The sequence below is a fragment of the Kryptolebias marmoratus genome, linkage group LG11 (genome assembly GCF_001649575.2).
Source record: "Kryptolebias marmoratus isolate JLee-2015 linkage group LG11, ASM164957v2, whole genome shotgun sequence".
NCBI classification, from domain to species: Eukaryota; Metazoa; Chordata; class Actinopteri; order Cyprinodontiformes; family Rivulidae; genus Kryptolebias; species Kryptolebias marmoratus.
The window spans coordinates 13,461,058-13,479,237 of NC_051440.1; the positions used below are offsets into that span (position 1 = coordinate 13,461,058).

Genomic DNA, 18,180 nt, shown 5'->3' on the forward strand with positions numbered 1-18,180 from the left:
TGTTGGATTGTTTTGACACTTAACACATAGGAACGTTAACGGCGCATTCCTGTGAAAATGTTAAATGAAGGTGAAGAAGAGATGACATATAAATGGTTTGTTACTCAGGCTCATGAGCTTATAGTTGCTGTAGAGCCAAGTTATTTATTTATTGAGGCTAGTTAAAATATGGCAGCTCTATTACACAATCCAGACTGTGTTGCCAGCACCGAGAGGAAAAACCTACGTTTCCTGTAAGCACCTGAAAGCACCACACTTCCGGATGTGACCGCATAGACGTCACAGGAACCAAACTTTAGCTAGTAGCCTGTAGTTGTAGCACAAAAGCCCAGCTCTTTAACATAAATTCAGCGTTTCACCGACTTCAATGGTGCTATGAAGCTTTAGGCAGAGTTAATAAAAAGAGGTAACGCTCTCAAACTGACTATTTGGGGAAACAAACTGTTCTTTTAAGGTTCCGTCATTTACGAAACTGCTTTCTTCTAGTAGCTAGTTCTATAAACAGGAATATATTTGTCTTTTGTTAGTAAAATGAGATGTTATTGCTGTAAATAATAAATATCGCATAGGTACTACCGCTACTTTAGAGACAAAATTAGTCTAAATGTAATAAAGATGCTGTATAATGTTACACTAGGGCTGAGATATCTTATTATAACAGTAAACACAGCATGTATAAAACACTTAATCGTCAACCTGTGTTTCTAATCTTTCAGTTTTTAGGAATGGTCTGACTGCAGCAGGAAACATGCACAGCCGTTTACAGGAGCTGAAAAAGGAAGAGGAGACTCTCCTCAAAATCAAAGTGATGCTACAAGACCAACTCAACCGCTTGAAGGTGAGTTTAGGCACATAAATAGACACGTTTGTGGGTTTTTTGTTCAAATTCCTGCTCAATAAATGGTTTTCTTTTTGTGTTCCAGTTTGAAGAAGGAGCACTGAAGTCTATCATCAATGCTCAAACAGAAGAAGGAGCCTCCCAAAGATTGTCCCCTGAAAGTGAGGTAAAAATACTTGACGCGCGGGGACGTCGGCACATTAACCTGCCAAGTTGTATTATGGCAATCTCAATAATATGATGGTTCTTTTACACCTAACAGTCTTATTGATTTCATTTATATAAACAAAAATTCAGTCACTCTGAGTAATCAACTCAAAACACGAGGTATGTTAGTTATATTAATGTGTTTTGTAGTACACATACATTTTTCCCATCAAATTCAACGTTATACATGAAAATACCCGTAAAATAATTTATACGTAATGTAGTCCCTTTATATTTACTACAGCTTTCACAAGACATTGCCAAGTAACAATGTTTCTGTTTTAGTAGTGTTGCTAAGTGAAGTGAAATATTTGTAATCATTAATGGACAAAATATTACAGTGAATTTCAAGGCAATGACTATAATTTAAGAGCTTCTTTTATTTTAAGTACTTTTAATTCTGGTTCCATAAAAGCTTGTTTCATTCAACCAATTAAGAGACTGAATTGTGGGATATTTTTTTTCCCCATATTTTAAAGAGGCTTTTTTTTTCATCAGATAATCTATTTATCTACCAGGTGGAGGAAAAAAAATCAGGATTAAATTTGAAAATGTCTTCAAATGTTTGCCGGCAGAGAGTGTCTTCTTCTGCTCGATGTTCTCACACTGACTTTAGCTCCGTTTTTGCATTTAATTCCTAATACTGTTTAATAACAATTGTTTACTGATGTGTCTTTAATTTCTCCCCTCCAGGTTAACTTTAACCTCGACGATGAGAGCGAGATCAATCGAACCAAACTCCTGTTGAATTCCGCCGTAGACTATGTCATGGAAGAAGAGGAGGAGGAGGAAGAGGAGGATGACGATGAGAACGAAGAGGAGGAAGGAGAGGAAGATGACAACGAGCTTGAGTTTGCGCCTGAGGAGTACGAGGAAGAAGACGATTACTGAGAATTAGGACGTCTGTATTAACGCCACTGAAGGAGGACAGGAACTCCATGTTAACACGCACCATTTCATTAGTATTATGACTTAAAAATAGGTTTATTTGATTAATTTATTTGAATGGCGTAACAGTTACAGTGTAGTGTGTGGTGATAGCAGTGAGCTCGTTTTTGCCTAAATTAATTTGTGTCCTCTGGATATCTGACCATGTTAGTCGTGTGTGTGAAAGTTTGTGGGAAATGTCACACTGGTATGCAGTATTATTAGGTGCTTTTACTGTAGCTTCCTCCACATTTTAGTGCATTTTGAGGATACAAAACAAAGCAAGATTTCACCTAAGAATCTAAATTTTGATGTTGAGATGTGTCTAATGAGAATTTATGGCTGGGCCATAAAAGAAGTGAAAATGTCTGCATTATGTATGCAATGAGAACTGTAAGCACAAAATAAATGTTTTGCATTAGCTTCTCTTCACTGATTCCTGCAACATTCACTTTTAATTGGACTTCTGGCGTGTTTTCTGGCACACGAGTGTGCTTTTCAGATTTCTTGCTTCAATATAAAGTTAACGTTAAGTTCGTTAATTCGTGTCCTCACCTGACCCAGGCAAACGGGTACTGCAGCGCAAACACTTTCCACCAGAAAACCGTTCAGCGTTTTCTAAACAGTTAAAACAATACAGCCGGTCTCACAATAAGGTCAGCTTTTCCACGCCGACAGCAGGGACGGCTCTGGAGAAGGGTGGCGCTACAGCGGGGGACAAAGAGCGCTGCGTTAAACGCATCCAGCTTTTTACATCCTCTCCGCCCCAGGAGACGCCAACGGATTTGGGCTTGGCTTCCAGGCTGGCAGCAGGTTTCGCTCTTCAAAGTTTACAGGTGACTGGATGGAAAATTAGTGAAAATGTAATTTAGTCTATGTGTAAAACATTGTTTCAAATGTGTAAATTATAACGGCACATTTTTTCCCCCTCTAGTTGTATTTTGATATGATTGTATATTGATATTCCAGTTACAGGTGTGTGATAATGCTTTGGCCGCAGATGTATCAGATTATAAAGACCTTGAGACACACAGGAAACAGTAGTGAGAGCTAAATTTTTTATACTTACCTGATAAAGTTCTTATATGTGTTCATTGGTGTGGAATGGTTCATCCATTGTCATGTGATTGTGGACAGTAAACGTATCAACCTCTCTAACATTAGCTTTGCTTACAGAGGTAAAACCACAGTTTGTATAGGATCTGTCTGCCTCAGCAACATGAGCTCACACTCCATTGAGTTTGAAAAGAGGCATTTGGCTTTGCATTAGGGGACGTGAGACCCCCCGTGGGCCAGCACTCTGGATGCTTCCAGACTACTTGATAACAAATTTTATTGGCAAGCTCTTCTCTGTTATATTTCTAAGTGTGCGTGTGTGTGTTTATTACTTTGTGTATGGCGTGTTTTGTTGTTGTAGGTAAGTAGATGCTGAATGGTTCTCGTGTCTCTTCAGACACCAGCGAGGGACCGGAGCAGAGCAGGACGATAACCGTGCTGCAGACTCTGGATTACCATGCTGCCCCACTGTGCAGCCAGTGTGTGCCATGTGCTTGTGTTGGTGCTGCATCTGTCTGCGGCTGAGGACTTCGACTGGACAAAGAACAACCACGACTCCTTCTATTATGGCACTTTTCCAGCTGGTACACAGTATCCTTTGACGTTTGGCGCTAGGGCCAAATACAGGCACGGTGCGGGCTGAACCTGATGAGCGATTGCTGTGTTTCCTCAGGATTTTCATGGGGTGCCGGAAGTTCAGCCTATCAAACAGAAGGAGCATGGGACAAAGATGGAAAAGGATTGAGCATATGGGACGTGTTCAGCCACAAGAAGGGCAAAATCCAACAAAATGACACTGGGGATTCCTCCTGTGAGGGCTACTACAAATTCAAGGTGGGATGTTTTTTTTTTTAAATATGCAGAAATCAGGAGGATGTGTTGCGAGGACACAGATGGATATGCATGTATATTCATACAGGATGATACAACTCTGATGAAGGAGCTGAAGCTTAACCATTACCGTTTCTCCATCTCCTGGCCCAGAATTATTCCCACTGGTGTAAAGAGTGAGTGGCAGCTACTTGTTTAAACTATTTGAAGCTAAATTGACACATTTGATTCCATTTATACAAACTCTGACACGTCCTTGCAGCTGATCATATAAATGAAAAGGGAATAAAGTATTACGATGAACTAATTGACCACCTACTGGAGAACAAAATCACTCCCATTGTTACGCTGTATCACTGGGATCTTCCTCAGGTTAGTATGCATATCACTGACCACCAATAACTTTCATTTTGATGGCTTTTAGGACAATATGTTGTATTTTTATTGATCTTCTAGGTTCTACAGGAGAAGTATGGTGGGTGGCAGAACATAAGTATGATCAATCATTTCAATGAATTCGCCAACCTGTGCTTTGAGAGATTTGGCAGCCGAGTGAAGTACTGGATCACGTTTAACAATCCATGGGTAGGCTTGCGATACGTTTACTTACATGAATCTAACGCTAAACGTTTCTGCGGAGCCACAGGAAGAGTTTCGCCCGCCTCCTAAGTTCAAAGCAGGTCCTCTTTGATTTCTAATTACAGTCTGTAGCCGTCGAGGGCTACGAAACAGGAGAGCACGCTCCGGGGCTGAGGCTCAGAGGAACGGGCGCTTACAGAGCTGCGCATCACATGATAAAGGCAGGAAGCTGCAGATGTGTTTGACTATCAAGACCTGAGAGAAATGAGTTGCTCAGTAATTAGTAATGTAAATGTTTTCCATATTAGGCACATGCTAAAGTCTGGCACACTTACGACACACAGTGGAGGGGGAAACAACAAGGTAAATAAGGCTCCATGTTCACCCTGCAGTGGAAGTCGGAGCTGGTGAGAACCGCTGTGCTCCTCCGCAGGTCTGGTTGGCATCTCTTTGTCGGGGGACTGGGGCGAGCCGGTGGACATCAGCAGCCAGAAAGACATCGAAGCAGCTGAGAGATACGTCCAGTTCTACCTGGGCTGGTTCGCCACACCCGTCTTCCATGGAGACTACCCTCAGGTGATGAAGGACTTTGTTGGTGAGTTAAACGCTTAATTATCGCCCACTGCTGAAAAGTGAATCTAGTGTATAAGACAATAATGTTTTTAGCCCATGTACACGCATGTGTGGCTGTCTGTTAGCAAAATATCTCATGAACCACTGGACAGATTTTAATGAAACTCTCAGAAAGTAATCATTGGATGTACATTAACTAACTTATTAAGTCAAGATTCAAATCGCCGCCAGAAATTACACAGAAATTACTAACTCAAGTCAGTTTCATAGGTTTTGACCTAAAGGTTTGTGTGGTAGTAGCTGAGACTGATCCTCAACACCTACTCTGAGCGCTAAGAGATTGTGAAAAGATCTCAGTTTAGAATTTTGCCATTAACTATTTGGAGTTAATACTGTTTCTTAGCGAAATATCTCATGAATCAGTGGTCAGATTTTAAATAAACTTTCAGAAAACAATCATTTTATGTACTTTTGGACTTAACGGAATTCAAAAACAATTGACCTTAGAAAACAAAAACTGCAATAATCCCGTTGATTTTACATATATTGTACTAATCTTTGTTGTTGTAGTAGCTGAGAGTCATTTACAACAACACATATAAGTGCTACTCATTGCTAGATCTTTGATTACAACTTGAGCATTAACTGCCGGATGTACATCTACAACTGATTAACTTTTGGGGTCAAACCGTGACAAATAATGTTACGCGCAATATTACACAATATCGCAAAATGTCTCATTCAGAGTATGTGCTGTTAATGACTCAACTATTATATCAGATTTTATCTCAATATGTGAAATTGAGTTAGTTAAAGTCATTTCTGTGTTGGACATGGTTGTTTAGCTGCGGCGCCAGTCTTAAATTGGTTTGACTCCAAGTTAATCAGTTGTAGAGGTACATCCACAGATTACTTATTAAAGTTTCATTTAAATCTGTCCAGTGGCCTTTTATCTTATATTATTGTTTACAGAGGAATTAACTAAACCCTTCTTGTAACTGTGCGCAGGAAGGAAGAGTGTCCAACAGGGACTGGGGACGTCTCGCCTGCCCTCGTTTTCTCCACAGGAGAAGAGCTACATTAAGGGGACCTGCGACTTCCTTGGCATCGGCCATTTCACCACGCGCTACATCACCCATAAGGGCAGCCCGCCGGGCCGAAGCGGGACCAGCTACTTCACCGACCGTGACCTGGCTGAGCTGGTTGACCCGCGCTGGCCCGATCCCGGATCAGAGTGGCTCTACTCCGTGCCCTGGGGTTTCAGACGTCTGCTAAACTTCGTCAAGGTGACTCACTGCGCAGTAGCGCAAAGATGGTTTTCCTGCTGTGTTTAAAGTAACCTTTGCGGAGCGCAGCTTTGGTTATAGTGCATCGCTTTGCTCCGCCTGCAGACTCAGTATGGAAACCCAATGATTTATGTGACGGAGAACGGAGTCTCTGAAAAGATGTCCTGCACAGAGCTGTGTGACGAGTGGAGGATACAGTATTTTAAAGACTACATCAATGAGATGCTAAAAGGTGATGGATCTCACAGATAAAAAAAAAAAAAAAAGCAGAGTTCAACCCAAACTCTCCTCACATTTCTCTTTGTGTCTCCCAGCTGTCAGAGACGGGGTCAACGTGAAGGGCTACACAGCCTGGTCCCTGCTGGACAAGTTTGAGTGGGATGAAGGGTACTCTGAAAGGTTCGGCTTGTACTACGTGGACTTCAGGAACAAAAACAAGCCTCGCTATCCCAAAGCTTCGGTCCAGTTTTACAAACGCGTCATCAGCTCCAATGGATTTCCCAATCAGAGAGAGGTGAAAGACGCTCGTCTGGTTGACAAGATTTCCATTTCGAAACACACACACCTTCCGTTCTTTCTTCTAATAATTTGGTTTGATTGATTTGGGATCGCCGACAGGTTGAAAACTGGAGGAGGAAGGCCGTGGAGACATGTTCTTCTAGTAATCAGCTATTAGCTGCAGGTCAGTTTATCTTCTAAGTTTGTCAGTGGAATGAGGTTAACAACTAGCTGGGGTAAACAAATTAAGATTCTAGCTTAAATAAATATAAAACAAATCAACAAAAAAAAAATACTATTATAACAATTGGGTTTGTTTCTGTTCACTTGAGAGCACATTTAAGTTATTAGAAAAAAAAAAAGAAAGATTGGTAGAAATGTAAAAACCAAAGCCATTCCTGCAGAATACCTGAGATATCTTCTTTGTTTGCCCCTCCAGCTAGAAGAGAGTCCAAGGAACATGCAGAAAGGCCAAAGGTTTGGCCAGTGCATGATGAAGTTTAGAACCTCTGGGTACATATCTCATCTGACTGTCGCTGCATTCGTTTTTCGTTTGCTTTGTGACTGTGTGGTTAAAAATCTGACTAACCGACTGAAGCATCTGCAGCTTTACACTAACAGTCATGGCTTGAAAACAGGCCGGTACGTCTGGTGTCTGACAGGCAACACTTTTCTAATTTACAGCCTCTTAATTCTAATATGCATACTTCAATCTCTTTTTCTTAATTTTACATCAACTTTAACATAAACAAACAAACAATAAGCATATCTCTCGACAAGTGGTCTTTAATTAAAATTCAACAAGGTCCACCTAAAGAAAATTTCCTATATTTTTATTTTTTTTTGATAGTTTTCTTCCCTCACCATATTGTTTTTTTCATGCGTGGGAATTACCATAAATGTGGGAAAAGCTTTGCCGCTTAAAATAAATGACTGCAAATTGGAGAAAAGCTGTGTCACCTAAAATGAAATACCATTAATGCTTAAAAAGCTGCTCTGCCTAAAATAAATTACTGTAAATAAGGCAGAATGTGCACAAGTATAAATATATACATATGTTATTATTAATTTTACTGAACTTTAAAAGCCGATCTGGGTTTAGAAAAGACTTAATTTGGGTCCAAAACTGAACCGCGGTCTGCCCTTTGGGGATCCCTGCTCTGGAAACTTGCTCAAAGAGCATCTTAATTTTTAAGTCAGGCCCCCGACTTAGCAAGCTTGAGTTTTGCTGACTGCGTATATTTTAAGCGCTTTAGATTTTAACAGTTTTCTTGCCTACACACATGTTGCTGCTGTTTTCTAAAATCCTCCCAGTACCTGCGTGCAGTTCTCAAAGGGTTAAAGTGTCGGCAATCACTTCTAAGTACTTTCTCTTCTTTCATTAGAGGAACAGCGGAGTACTGCTGCCAATATTCTAAGACTTATACATGGTAAGGAACCGCTCGCGATGAATTAGATAAAATATGATTTTTATTTAGGTGAGAAATGTTAACCCTTTGAGTGCTGTGCTTGAGCACTCTTGCTCGCTTTATGAACCGTGTCTGCGCTGTTTGATAGCTCGTGGACGTTTGTGACGAGCGTATTTGTGTGTGTGTGTGTGTGTGTGTGTTTTGCAGACCCGCTGACGAGCCACATGGAGATGGTAACGGAGATCGTCGTTCCCACGGTGTGCACGCTCTGTATTTTGCTCAGTGCCATCTTCCTCATGTTCCTGCTGCGAAGGAAGAACTAGACCGTGTGTTTACAGTTGCAAGCGCCGACACACAGTCTGTACACACTTGAAAGCATGCAGTGGAAGTGCAGCGCTTCTTTAATAGTTTTTGTGTAAGCATGAACACAATTTTTGAGGTGAATTTAAAGAGGATTACTGACGTGACTAATTTTGGTGTGTATACAGTGTTTGCTAAGAAGATTAAAAAAAAATATGCCAGAGATGTTGGATTTAAATGCAGACAAACTGTTTATTCACTTGCAACGTGTAAGATTTTCCCGTTTTCTTTTTCTCACATGAGATTGCTGCTGTAGAATACTGTTGTTGCAAATAACCCATTTGATCTACTGTGGGTTTTATCTGGATTAAACAGAACTTGGCAGAAATCCCCTTCCAACCACCATCCTGAACAGGAAACGTGTTAATAAATTAAATGTGGTAAAAAAAAAAAAAAAAAACAGCTGAAATTTATTAACACTAACAACATCCAAACAAAAAAACGTATGGTGTATTATTTAGACTTTTAAGTGGTTTAAATGAATTTGGCTTGCACTATTACGGTAGTATTTCTAAACATGTTAATTGCTAATGAGAATATGAAATACTAACATGTACTTCGTTGTGTAGTTGTTGTGCACGTTGTAAACTCAGGTGAAGCTGACGAGGCTGCAGCACACCATGGTGGAAAAGAAAGCGGGCTCCTCAGTGTCCCCGTTGACCGTTTCATTTGGGTAATCTAAAAAAAACAAACACAAAGCAAAGTTATCTTTACTTTACGTTAAGCTGACGTTAACCCGCCAATATAGTTTGAACGGGACTTGCAAATCACCTGTTTCAAAGACGACGTGGTCGACCAGCGGTCTGTCACTAAGCTGGAAGGAGGTCCGCACCTCACGAGGACCGTGGCCGCTGGATACCTCTACCCCCCACATTACTGGATGCTCTCTGAGGAGAAGATCCACAAACATCATGAGAGCTCGTCTCACCCACGCTCCGTCGAATATTGTGTTAATAAGTCCAGAATGCAATAAAATAAACTAAGCTAAAAGCAAAGTGAGTCATATAGATTAATAAAATTAAACTTCTGTTAATATTTCATCTATTTTTCCCCTCATCAAACTACAAAACAAAACTCTACAGCTTTTGCTTTTTTTCCCCCCTCTTTGCATATTGTCAGCATGCAGAATCATAGTATTTTTTTTAAAAGGCAATTTAAAAGGAAATGCAAAAAGGGAAAAAATCTTTCTTTTCGACTAAATAAACTGTGATCACAAGCTCCTTTTGACACTTTTTATTTATTAGCCATCACAACCGCAGACAGATGGGAGGGTGACAAGTAGAGCTGATTTATGCAAAAAAACGGAGACATGAGGTTTTTGCCTGACACTTTCTGAGCCTTAGTGGTTAAATCATAATTTATTGATCATTTTAGTCTGAATTAATTAGATCCTCCTGCAGGTTTCTGGTCGTTACACTGGTAAAAGTTCTGCTTTTACTTCAAATATCAGGTCTAAACTTGAACATATTGGTTTAAACCTCTGCTTGTGTTCTAAAAAAATTTTTAAAAAATCATCCTTTCACTTTTAGGGACACTGTACATTTTCTGACACTGCTAATAAGATTTATTACATTGCTATGATCAACTCACATTTTTAACCTTTTATGCTAAAAACAATTTTTGTTTTGCAACACTCAGGTAGCTGTGCGTTAGTTTAGGAATGGAATAAAAACCAGCATTAGTTAGGTGTTGTAAAACTCAGTTATGGTTTTAACAATAACTCAGGTCTAAAATTTCATCTCCAAAAAGAAAACAAAGTGAATAAAACATGTAAAATAGACCTACTTAGAGTTGCATTCAGGAACTATTACCTTGTTTTTCTGGGCTATAGTTGGTACACTTTTCTGTGTACAATCTAAAAGGATCGGCATGGACCATTTTACAGACAAGCTTGACTGCTACTAATTTCAAATGTATCATATGATTAGCCCTGTAAATGATACTGCATTAAAAGAAAGGAATGGGCAATTTCTTGGGTCTGAATATGTTGGGTCAGGCTAAAAACGCAAGGTCACAAAGGAAAACTGTGTACAAAGAACTTCACACACTAAAACTCATAAACAAGGCTAAATGCAGCACCTGTAAACTGAATCTCGGCTACAAAACAGACAGCATTCTCCTCATTTTGCCAAACAGCCTAACACAAATGTTGTTTTGTTTGTCATTTTCAATTAACAGTAGGTTTATTTCCCAAGTAAAATTTAATTTAAATGATCGGAAGAGAAAGTCTCAAAGTCTCAGTCTGTCTTCCCTTCTGGATAATTTTCTAATATGTGTTAGAAACACAAATGTTAGTTCAAATATCATAGTTTCCTCTTTTGACATAGCGAACATAAAGTTGTATTCCTTACTTCTGATACAAATGGCTGATCAGGGCCGGTTTGATTTGGAGTTTGAACTCTCGTTCCTCATCGTATGGTGACGTTTTGTAGTGTTGCAAACATGATCTATAGGAAAAAAAAACAAAACATGATGTTTATTTAAAATGAGCTTGATAATCATGCATTCTGAAATATATACATATATACACAAAGTCAAGATTTACTGCGTGAGAAGAAAGAGGCGGTCGTAGGGCAAAGCCAGGAATGTTCCACAGGTCACAATTATCTCCAGCAGGTGGTGCAGTTTTCGAAGTCGGACAACTTGCTCCTGCAGATCAACCTCCGTGCTCAGGAAGTAAGACTGTGGAGCAAATTGCTCTCAGTACTTTGTTTAGTCTGAGATGTATTGTTAAATGACACAAAAAAAAACAACATATTCAGCTCACCAAGTGGTTTAAAGTTGTCAGTTCTTCACCTGGGAGATAAAAAGCCATCAGTATTTCACAATAACTATCTGAGTTATACACAGAACTTAAAAACGATCAAAAAGTTACCAATCAGGTAGTTGATATAATCTTTTCTAATCTTGTCCAGACCCATCTCCAGTAGCATGATAATGGGGGTGACATCTGTGAGAGAGACGTGATCTATCTGCTGGTGGTAGGACTGCAGAATGAGTTTACTGAGCGAGCTGCTGCTGTCTCTATGAATCTTCAGGAAGTAGATTTAAAAAAAATAAATAAATAAATCAGTCACACTCAAAGGTGTACATCTTCTGTGTGAACAGCTGTCAATATCCGAGCGCTTCATACCCAGGGCTTGATATCGTTGTATCTTAGAGCTTCGATTACCAACTTCAAACTGTCTCTGACGTCCTCGTATGAAGTCACGCCTGTTATAGAAAGAAAAAAATGGTTGACTATGACTTCCGGTAAAGTCGCATATAAATCCAAGTTTCCTTAACAACAAAACAAATAATACTTTTTCTTAACCGAATCCACAGCTGTTCCACAAAATCCAAATTGCCTCTTTCCAAGAAACAGTTGAAAATGGGAGGGTCTGTCTCAGACTTCAGCTTTGTGGTCTTCAACAAGACACAACAACAACAACAAAAAGGTCAAAGTTATTATTCTAAATGAAATACATTTGAGCTACAGCCCTTGTTTTAAACATTATCATACCTCTGCTGTTTTTGCAACCTGATCTTGTGATGTTTGTGCGGTGTTCTGAAGTTCTGCGAGAAGGATGAAAAGAGAGACAGTGCACTTAGCTGTGTGCTAGCTTTTTAGCATGTTGAATGTGTACTGATTTTACTGAACAGGACACCTTCAAGGTAGGCCTTAGTCAAATTTACAGCTGAAGTGCTTTCCAAAGGTTCCAGCCATTCAGTCTCACCGGTTTTCAAACAATCTGCAAGAGTCTGAAATACCAGAACCCTGACATATTTAGTTAGTTGTTGAAATATTTGTTGTTACTATAATCCTAAATTACGACAAAACACAGACCTGAAGAAACTCCAGCTCCCTGTACATCTCAAACATTGGGCTCCTCATATCTCCACTGGAAACTTTAATATTCTGCATGAGAACAAAGACACACAAGGTAGGAATCCTGTTCCTGTTATCTCACAGAGTAACCACTTCTAAAGTGAAGCACAATAAATATGATGTTTTAGGTGTGGATGGTTGCCGCTCACCAGTGTTGCTGTCGAGGATAAAGGAGGATCCTCAAGCACGCTCTCCACATGACTCCATTTGAAATCCACGGTCACACTGCTCTGCGACTCAATGATGGTGTTTTCAAGAACAGTGGAGCCAAACAAGCTGAACCTGGCATTTCCTTTAACCCCCATCTGTAACATATTGACAATTAAAGGTGAATACGTACTCATCCTTGTTGATGAGCATAAGAGAACGCACACTGTCTTACTGAGGGTAGATTATGTCTTTTCTTATGCTCTTGTTTCAGTTCCTCTAAGGTTGGGAAAGATCGTTTGTCCACAGTAGAACCTTACAATATAAAAGGCCAGTAAAGACAAGTGTCAAAACCACACAACAGATATTTGGTGTTTAATGACGTCTCAGAATAATGGTATAATAATACTCAAAGGAGTCTAAGATGTACCTTTGCAGGTTACGGAGTACAATTTGACACCAGTCACTTTATTTCCCACGCTGACTGGTTCAGCACCGAACCAAGTTGTTCCAGCAGGATCAGACATGTCGCATCGGACCCAGAGAGGGTGCAAAACAAAACTGCTGTCCACGGCTGACACGCCAGAGTTTTGAGATAATGTGTACAAAGACAGCAGCTGTCTATATGAAAAGGAAAAAAAAGGTGGTTTATTAGACATGCAACCTCATTTCAAAGAAATGTAAATTGTTACCATTGTTCACCTTGCTTTGGTGACTGTAAGCGGCTGTGGTCCCTGTTCTGTTTGCAGAACATCACAACCATCATCAGCATCAGAGATGGTCTCCATCCCTTGTTCATCATTTGGTTCACTTAATTTTGGAACCTATCAAAATATGAGGTGAAAGTTACCAAAGTGTAAGTGAAATCAGACAATGTGGACTAATTCCTATCAGGCTCAGGTCTATGTAGATTTGCCAGGACACAGTTGTTAATCCATTAGTGTTCATTTAGGTGACAACCAAATCGTTTTAAAGTTGCATTAAGCCCTTTTCACAAATCATGTGGAGCTTTTGAGCACAACAAAGTTAAGCAAAAACACATCTGCAAATCAAACAAAGACAGCTGAGCTCTGACAGGACTAAAAAAATACTCACAGCTTTTTCACAGACAAACACTGTCTGGTTGCCACAGTATAAATTTACTGCAGCAATTTTGTCTCCATTAGTCTTTAAGATCTGGATGTCCTCCTAAAAGGCGACATACATTTTGATAATCATGCAAAAACACACTAAACTCTGTTTAATAAGAGTTGGGACGCATATTTTGGGTGAAAAAAAGTTACCTCATATAAACATGAATCACTGCTTTCCTTCTCTTGAAGAGATCTAGAACAAAACACACGAATACAAGCAACTTAATCTTAGGAATAAGCTGTAAATAGGTTGATAAAAAAAACATTTTCTTTCAGCTGGAGTTTAGTAAATTGACGCTACTCACCGACAAATATTTAAAAACTCTTCGGCCTTAGATATCACCTTTGAGCCCATTCCAAAATTGGATTCTAGCTTTAGTATATTAGACCAAAAATATGAAGGCAAAAAGGTAAAAAAAAAATACGCTAAACAAACTTTATGCTAACGATTGTATTTAGACGCTCGCGCGCTAACTCAAACGGTGACGACATGAGGTCACAGGTCATCGTATAAATCGAGTAAAAATTTAATTAAAACAAACAATATTGTTGTTATTACATTTAAAAATGCTACGAATCTTTTACTCAAATGAACAATACATGTTATAAAAAATATACTGTTATTTTAGAAAGATTAAAAAAGGAAAGTAGTTCGGTTTTTCCGTTGACGTAAAAAGATGTTGCGCCAGGCTCGAGGGAAAATATAGTCCCAACCGCAAAACGCAGTTTTAATCGTTTCGTGTCGATTTATTTAGAGATGTTTCATACTAATAGTTGTAGCTCATATTTTCTGGGGTTTCAATACAATTAGTACGAGGTTAGCTCGAAAAAATATCAAAATGTTGTTAACGGAAGTGGTTTTCTGTCAGGCGGAGGCATATAGGATCACGGGTGATTTACTAACTTCCTTTTTACTGTGGCCGCCATAGCGAGTGGAGCGTGGTTCCCGGCGAGCCGAAAAATAACTACCGAAAATGGTGAGAAATCACGGACATATGACTTAGCATGTCTGACATAACACGTCTTTTTCACTTTATCTTGTGCATTTAGATGAAAATCTAAAAGTTTGACTTGTTTAGGATGTTATTTTTAAAGTCGAATGAACAGACAACCTAATGCTCCTGGCTAGAGAAGCTAACACGAGGAGCCATTTTAGACGAGCGATTCAGCCTAGTCACACGTGTACGAGTTGCTTCGTAGCTCGCTAACCCAATATCTTTTTTTATAGTGGTTATGATTTTAACGAGCCTGACCCTAACTCCTGCATTTGCGTGGCATTTGTTTCGTTTTAGGATATACTTAAAATTTACGATCACGGTAAACCCCGAGCAAGCCATGATAGCAGGGACGTGCTAAGCTAATACCAGCATCCATATATTTTGTGCTGTTTTAATTGAGAACTTTGATCAAAACTAAGTTGAATGCGTTTAAATGTAATTGTAGCACAGAATAATCGCGAATAGCCATTATTGAACGTTTTTAAATCGTAACAGTAAGAGCTGTAGAAATTGCTTACAAACTTTATTCATAAGTTTGTATCCAGTTGCACATATGTTATATGAAATCTTAAGATTGTGGTTGTTTCGCCCTCAGGCCTGTGCCCGACCTCTCATCTCGGTGTATTCCGAGAAAGGAGAATCTTCAGGCAAAAATGTAGTCATGCCTGCTGTGTTCAAGGCCCCCATTCGCCCTGATGTTGTGAATTTTGTTCACACCAACATGCGCAAGAACAGTCGCCAGCCTTATGCTGTCAGCGAACTGGCAGGTGAGTGTCTGTCATATTAATCCATGATGTCATTATGAATGATTATAGGTTATGTTTTGTACCGTATTGTGTGTTTGAGTCTAATGTGTGTCTGTGTATTTCAGGCCACCAGACTAGTGCAGAGTCCTGGGGAACGGGAAGAGCTGTAGCCCGTATACCCCGTGTTAGAGGTGGTGGCACTCACCGATCTGGCCAGGGTGCTTTTGGAAACGTATCCTTTTTTTATCACACTTCCTAAACTCTTTTGTGAGCTGTGTGCAGACTTGCTGTGATGGTGTAATTTGCGTCTGACTCTGTGACCAGTGACAGAATGCCTACTGTCATATGCTGGCTCAGATGGCTGTTGAATATTGAGTCTGAGCAGGCAATAAGTGCTCCGGTATTTGGTATTTTGGTGTCAAGACTTCCTTGACTTTGCTTTAGATGTGCCGTGGTGGTCGCATGTTTGCCCCCACCAAAACCTGGCGCCGTTGGCACCGCAGGATCAACACGCCCCAGAAGCGCTATGCCATCTGCTCTGCCCTGGCTGCTTCAGCCATCCCTGCACTTGTCATGTCTAAGGGTAAGTTTCCAGTTTACATATTAATACAAAATTAACAGAAAGAGTTTTAGAAATACTACAAAGTGTTTTGGGCATACGTTTTTGTAGGGGTAATGGATTGTGATCCAGATTTGACTTGCTGTGATGGTGTAATTTGCGTCTGAGACCTGTGAACAGTGACAGTTGCCTGCTGTTATTAAGCTGTCACAGAGTATTGATGTGTGTTAAAGTCTGAGCAAACTCGGGCAATACAGTCAACACTTTCCTTGTAAATATTCTTCAATGACATGAAGCTGTTGTTTGTTAGGTCATCGCATCGAGGAAATCCCTGAAGTCCCATTAGTGGTTGAAGACAAAGTTGAGGGCTACAAGAAGACCAAGGAGGCAGTGCTCCTGCTCAAGAAGCTCAAGGCCTGGAATGACATCAAGAAGGTAAAAGCAGATTAAAGTTAGTCAACATAGATTTTCTAGACAGTTGTCTGTTTTTTTTTTTTTGTTTGTTTTGTTTTGTAGTCATGAAAAATGACAATTTGGATGTACAATGTCACAGGTTTGTTTGTGGACTTTTGCAGCTTAGAACTCCCTCAGTCCTTGTATCAGAACTATACATGACTTTTGACTTTAGATTTAAAACTTTTACATGTTCATCTGTGTACAAAAGATTTTACTTTGTAGCTTTTTGTAGATGGTAACCTAAAGTTGTTGTTTTTTTACCAACATTTTTAGCTAAAATTAGACGTGCTAAAACATACGCTCAGTGTTAATTGACACCAGTTTTGTGATTTATTAAATGTAACACTGAAAACTCAATAGCTTTGTTTGTACTAGTCTAAGAATAGATTGGAAACAGTTAAATTTGTATCAGTGGTTAGGGTTTAGTTTTTGTCATGTGAAATGTATTTTTCTGAGTGCTTTATAAAAAATTGTGTTTCCAGGTCTACGCCTCTCAGCGCATGCGTGCTGGTAAGGGTAAAATGAGAAATCGCAGACGGATCCAACGTAAAGGGCCATGCATCATCTACAACCAAGACACTGGTTTAACCAAAGCCTTCAGAAATATTCCAGGTGAGCTACATGAATCACATAAAATGACCATGCTCAGGAAGCATGATATTTAAATCATTGCAGCACGGTGAATGACACAAAACATGTTTTCAAATTACTTAGTTTGTAAGTGTTTGATTTTTGTGCTGCATTCTGCAGGCATCACTCTGCAGAACGTGAACAAACTGAACCTCCTGAGGCTTGCTCCCGGTGGTCACATTGGACGATTCTGCATCTGGACTGAAAGCGCTTTCCGCAAGCTGGACGAGCTGTACGGCACCTGGCGCAAACCTGCCACCATGAAGGTCGACTACAAGTGAGTATTTAAGCAGCGTGTAATCTGTAGCACAAGTCACAGCATACTGTATGTTGTACATGTACATCACAGTGATGAGCTTCCACTTCATGGTCCGTGTTTTTGAACTATGTGATATTTGCCGAAGTTCTGAGTTAAAACAAAGCTAAAGTAGTGACGTCGCTGTTTTTATTTGTCAGGAGTTTAAAGTTGATGCTTTTTGTTTTCAGCCTTCCCATGCACAAGATGACAAACACAGACCTGAGCAGGATTCTGAAGAGCGAGGAGATCCAGAAAGCTCTACGCGCACCCGTGTACGTATCCATGTATACACGCTGTCCGTAACTAGTTGTGGCTATGATGAGTTTACACTTCAGGTCCGTGTTTCTGAACCCTGATTGTTATTGAAGTTCTGAGCAATGCAAAAGCAAAAAAGTGAATCAGTTCTAAAACAGTTTAGCAGTCATTTAAATTAAGCCTGGTTTTTCTTCTCATTGCAGCAAGAAGATCGACCGCAGAGTCCTGAAGAAGAATCCTCTGAAGAATCTGAAGATCATGCTCAAACTGAACCCTTACGCCAAGACAGCAAGACGTCGCGCTATCCTGCAGCACGACCCTGCTGTAAGTCGTTTGTACTTAGAAAACATATTAAGGTAGAAGTAAAACCTGATGGTTAATGATGGGGTTTTTTTTGTTACAGATCAAGGCTAAGATGCTGAAGCCCAAGAAAAGGCCTGCAAAGAAGGCAGCAGCTGCTAAACCCAAGGCATAAAGCTAAAAAGACTGGAGTTCAGTAAATAAATCAGTTGTTTCAAAAGCACGA

General features: G+C 39.8%; 4 protein-coding genes and 4 non-coding genes across 13 annotated transcripts; 7 read left to right on the top strand and 1 right to left on the bottom strand.

The window, feature by feature from the left end:
- The first annotated feature begins 245 nt into the window (after positions 1–245).
- Positions 246–2,409, top strand: snapc5 (small nuclear RNA activating complex, polypeptide 5). The gene is made up of 4 exons (XM_017405876.3): positions 246–406; positions 717–838; positions 924–1,004; positions 1,739–2,409. The coding sequence occupies exons 2-4, from the start codon at positions 749–751 to the stop codon at positions 1,934–1,936; spliced, it is 369 nt and encodes a 122-aa protein (XP_017261365.1). The 5' UTR covers positions 246–406; positions 717–748; the 3' UTR covers positions 1,937–2,409.
- Positions 2,410–2,583: 174 nt separating this feature from the next.
- Positions 2,584–8,964, top strand: lctlb (lactase-like b). 5 transcript variants are annotated; one of them, XR_005233689.1, is made up of 16 exons: positions 2,587–2,808; positions 3,390–3,612; positions 3,702–3,862; positions 3,948–4,035; positions 4,122–4,231; positions 4,316–4,444; positions 4,564–4,659; positions 4,747–4,801; positions 4,872–5,033; positions 6,020–6,297; positions 6,403–6,529; positions 6,612–6,811; positions 6,916–6,979; positions 7,235–7,308; positions 8,181–8,225; positions 8,412–8,474. XR_005233689.1 is itself a non-coding variant. In XM_017405871.3 (15 exons), exons 2-15 carry the CDS (start codon positions 3,486–3,488, stop codon positions 8,525–8,527), a joined length of 1,758 nt encoding a protein of 585 aa, XP_017261360.1. In that variant the 5' UTR covers positions 2,584–2,808; positions 3,426–3,485. The 5 variants fall into 5 exon arrangements, 4 of the variants coding, with proteins under 4 accessions (XP_017261360.1, XP_037834002.1, XP_037834003.1 ...); XM_017405871.3 differs by lacking the exon at positions 7,235–7,308 and having other exon boundaries at positions 2,584–2,808; positions 3,426–3,612; positions 8,412–8,527; XM_037978075.1 differs by lacking the exon at positions 8,181–8,225 and having other exon boundaries at positions 2,586–2,808; positions 8,412–8,525.
- On the bottom strand, positions 8,737–14,637 carry zwilch (zwilch kinetochore protein). 2 transcript variants are annotated; one of them, XM_025003779.2, is made up of 19 exons: positions 14,018–14,637; positions 13,863–13,905; positions 13,675–13,767; positions 13,282–13,403; positions 13,010–13,200; positions 12,815–12,894; positions 12,582–12,737; positions 12,391–12,462; positions 12,212–12,305; positions 12,067–12,119; positions 11,867–11,969; positions 11,698–11,777; positions 11,440–11,596; positions 11,332–11,360; positions 11,110–11,246; positions 10,916–11,011; positions 9,336–9,451; positions 9,116–9,242; positions 8,737–8,911 (listed from the first exon to the last, which is right to left on the bottom strand). In XM_025003779.2, exons 1-18 carry the CDS (start codon positions 14,065–14,067, stop codon positions 9,154–9,156), a joined length of 1,761 nt encoding a protein of 586 aa, XP_024859547.1. In that variant the 5' UTR covers positions 14,068–14,637; the 3' UTR covers positions 8,737–8,911; positions 9,116–9,153. The 2 variants fall into 2 exon arrangements, with proteins under 2 accessions (XP_024859547.1, XP_017261359.1); XM_017405870.3 differs by having other exon boundaries at positions 8,737–9,242.
- On the top strand, positions 14,605–18,174 carry rpl4 (ribosomal protein L4). Its single transcript, XM_017405869.2, has 10 exons — positions 14,605–14,689; positions 15,306–15,477; positions 15,582–15,688; positions 15,901–16,039; positions 16,326–16,450; positions 16,954–17,083; positions 17,222–17,378; positions 17,588–17,671; positions 17,858–17,978; positions 18,058–18,174. Exons 1-10 carry the CDS (start codon positions 14,687–14,689, stop codon positions 18,127–18,129), a joined length of 1,110 nt encoding a protein of 369 aa, XP_017261358.1. The 5' UTR covers positions 14,605–14,686; the 3' UTR covers positions 18,130–18,174.
- LOC112450203 lies at positions 15,742–15,840 on the top strand. Its single transcript, XR_003038745.1, has one exon. It is a non-coding gene; the product is annotated as a small nucleolar RNA SNORD16 (small nucleolar RNA).
- On the top strand, positions 16,156–16,256 carry LOC112450202. Its single transcript, XR_003038744.1, has one exon. It is a non-coding gene; the product is annotated as a small nucleolar RNA SNORD16 (small nucleolar RNA).
- LOC112450200 lies at positions 17,445–17,515 on the top strand. Its single transcript, XR_003038742.1, has one exon. It is a non-coding gene; the product is annotated as a small nucleolar RNA SNORD18 (small nucleolar RNA).
- On the top strand, positions 17,710–17,777 carry LOC112450201. The gene has a single exon (XR_003038743.1). It is a non-coding gene; the product is annotated as a small nucleolar RNA SNORD18 (small nucleolar RNA).
- Positions 18,175–18,180: the final 6 nt, after the last annotated feature.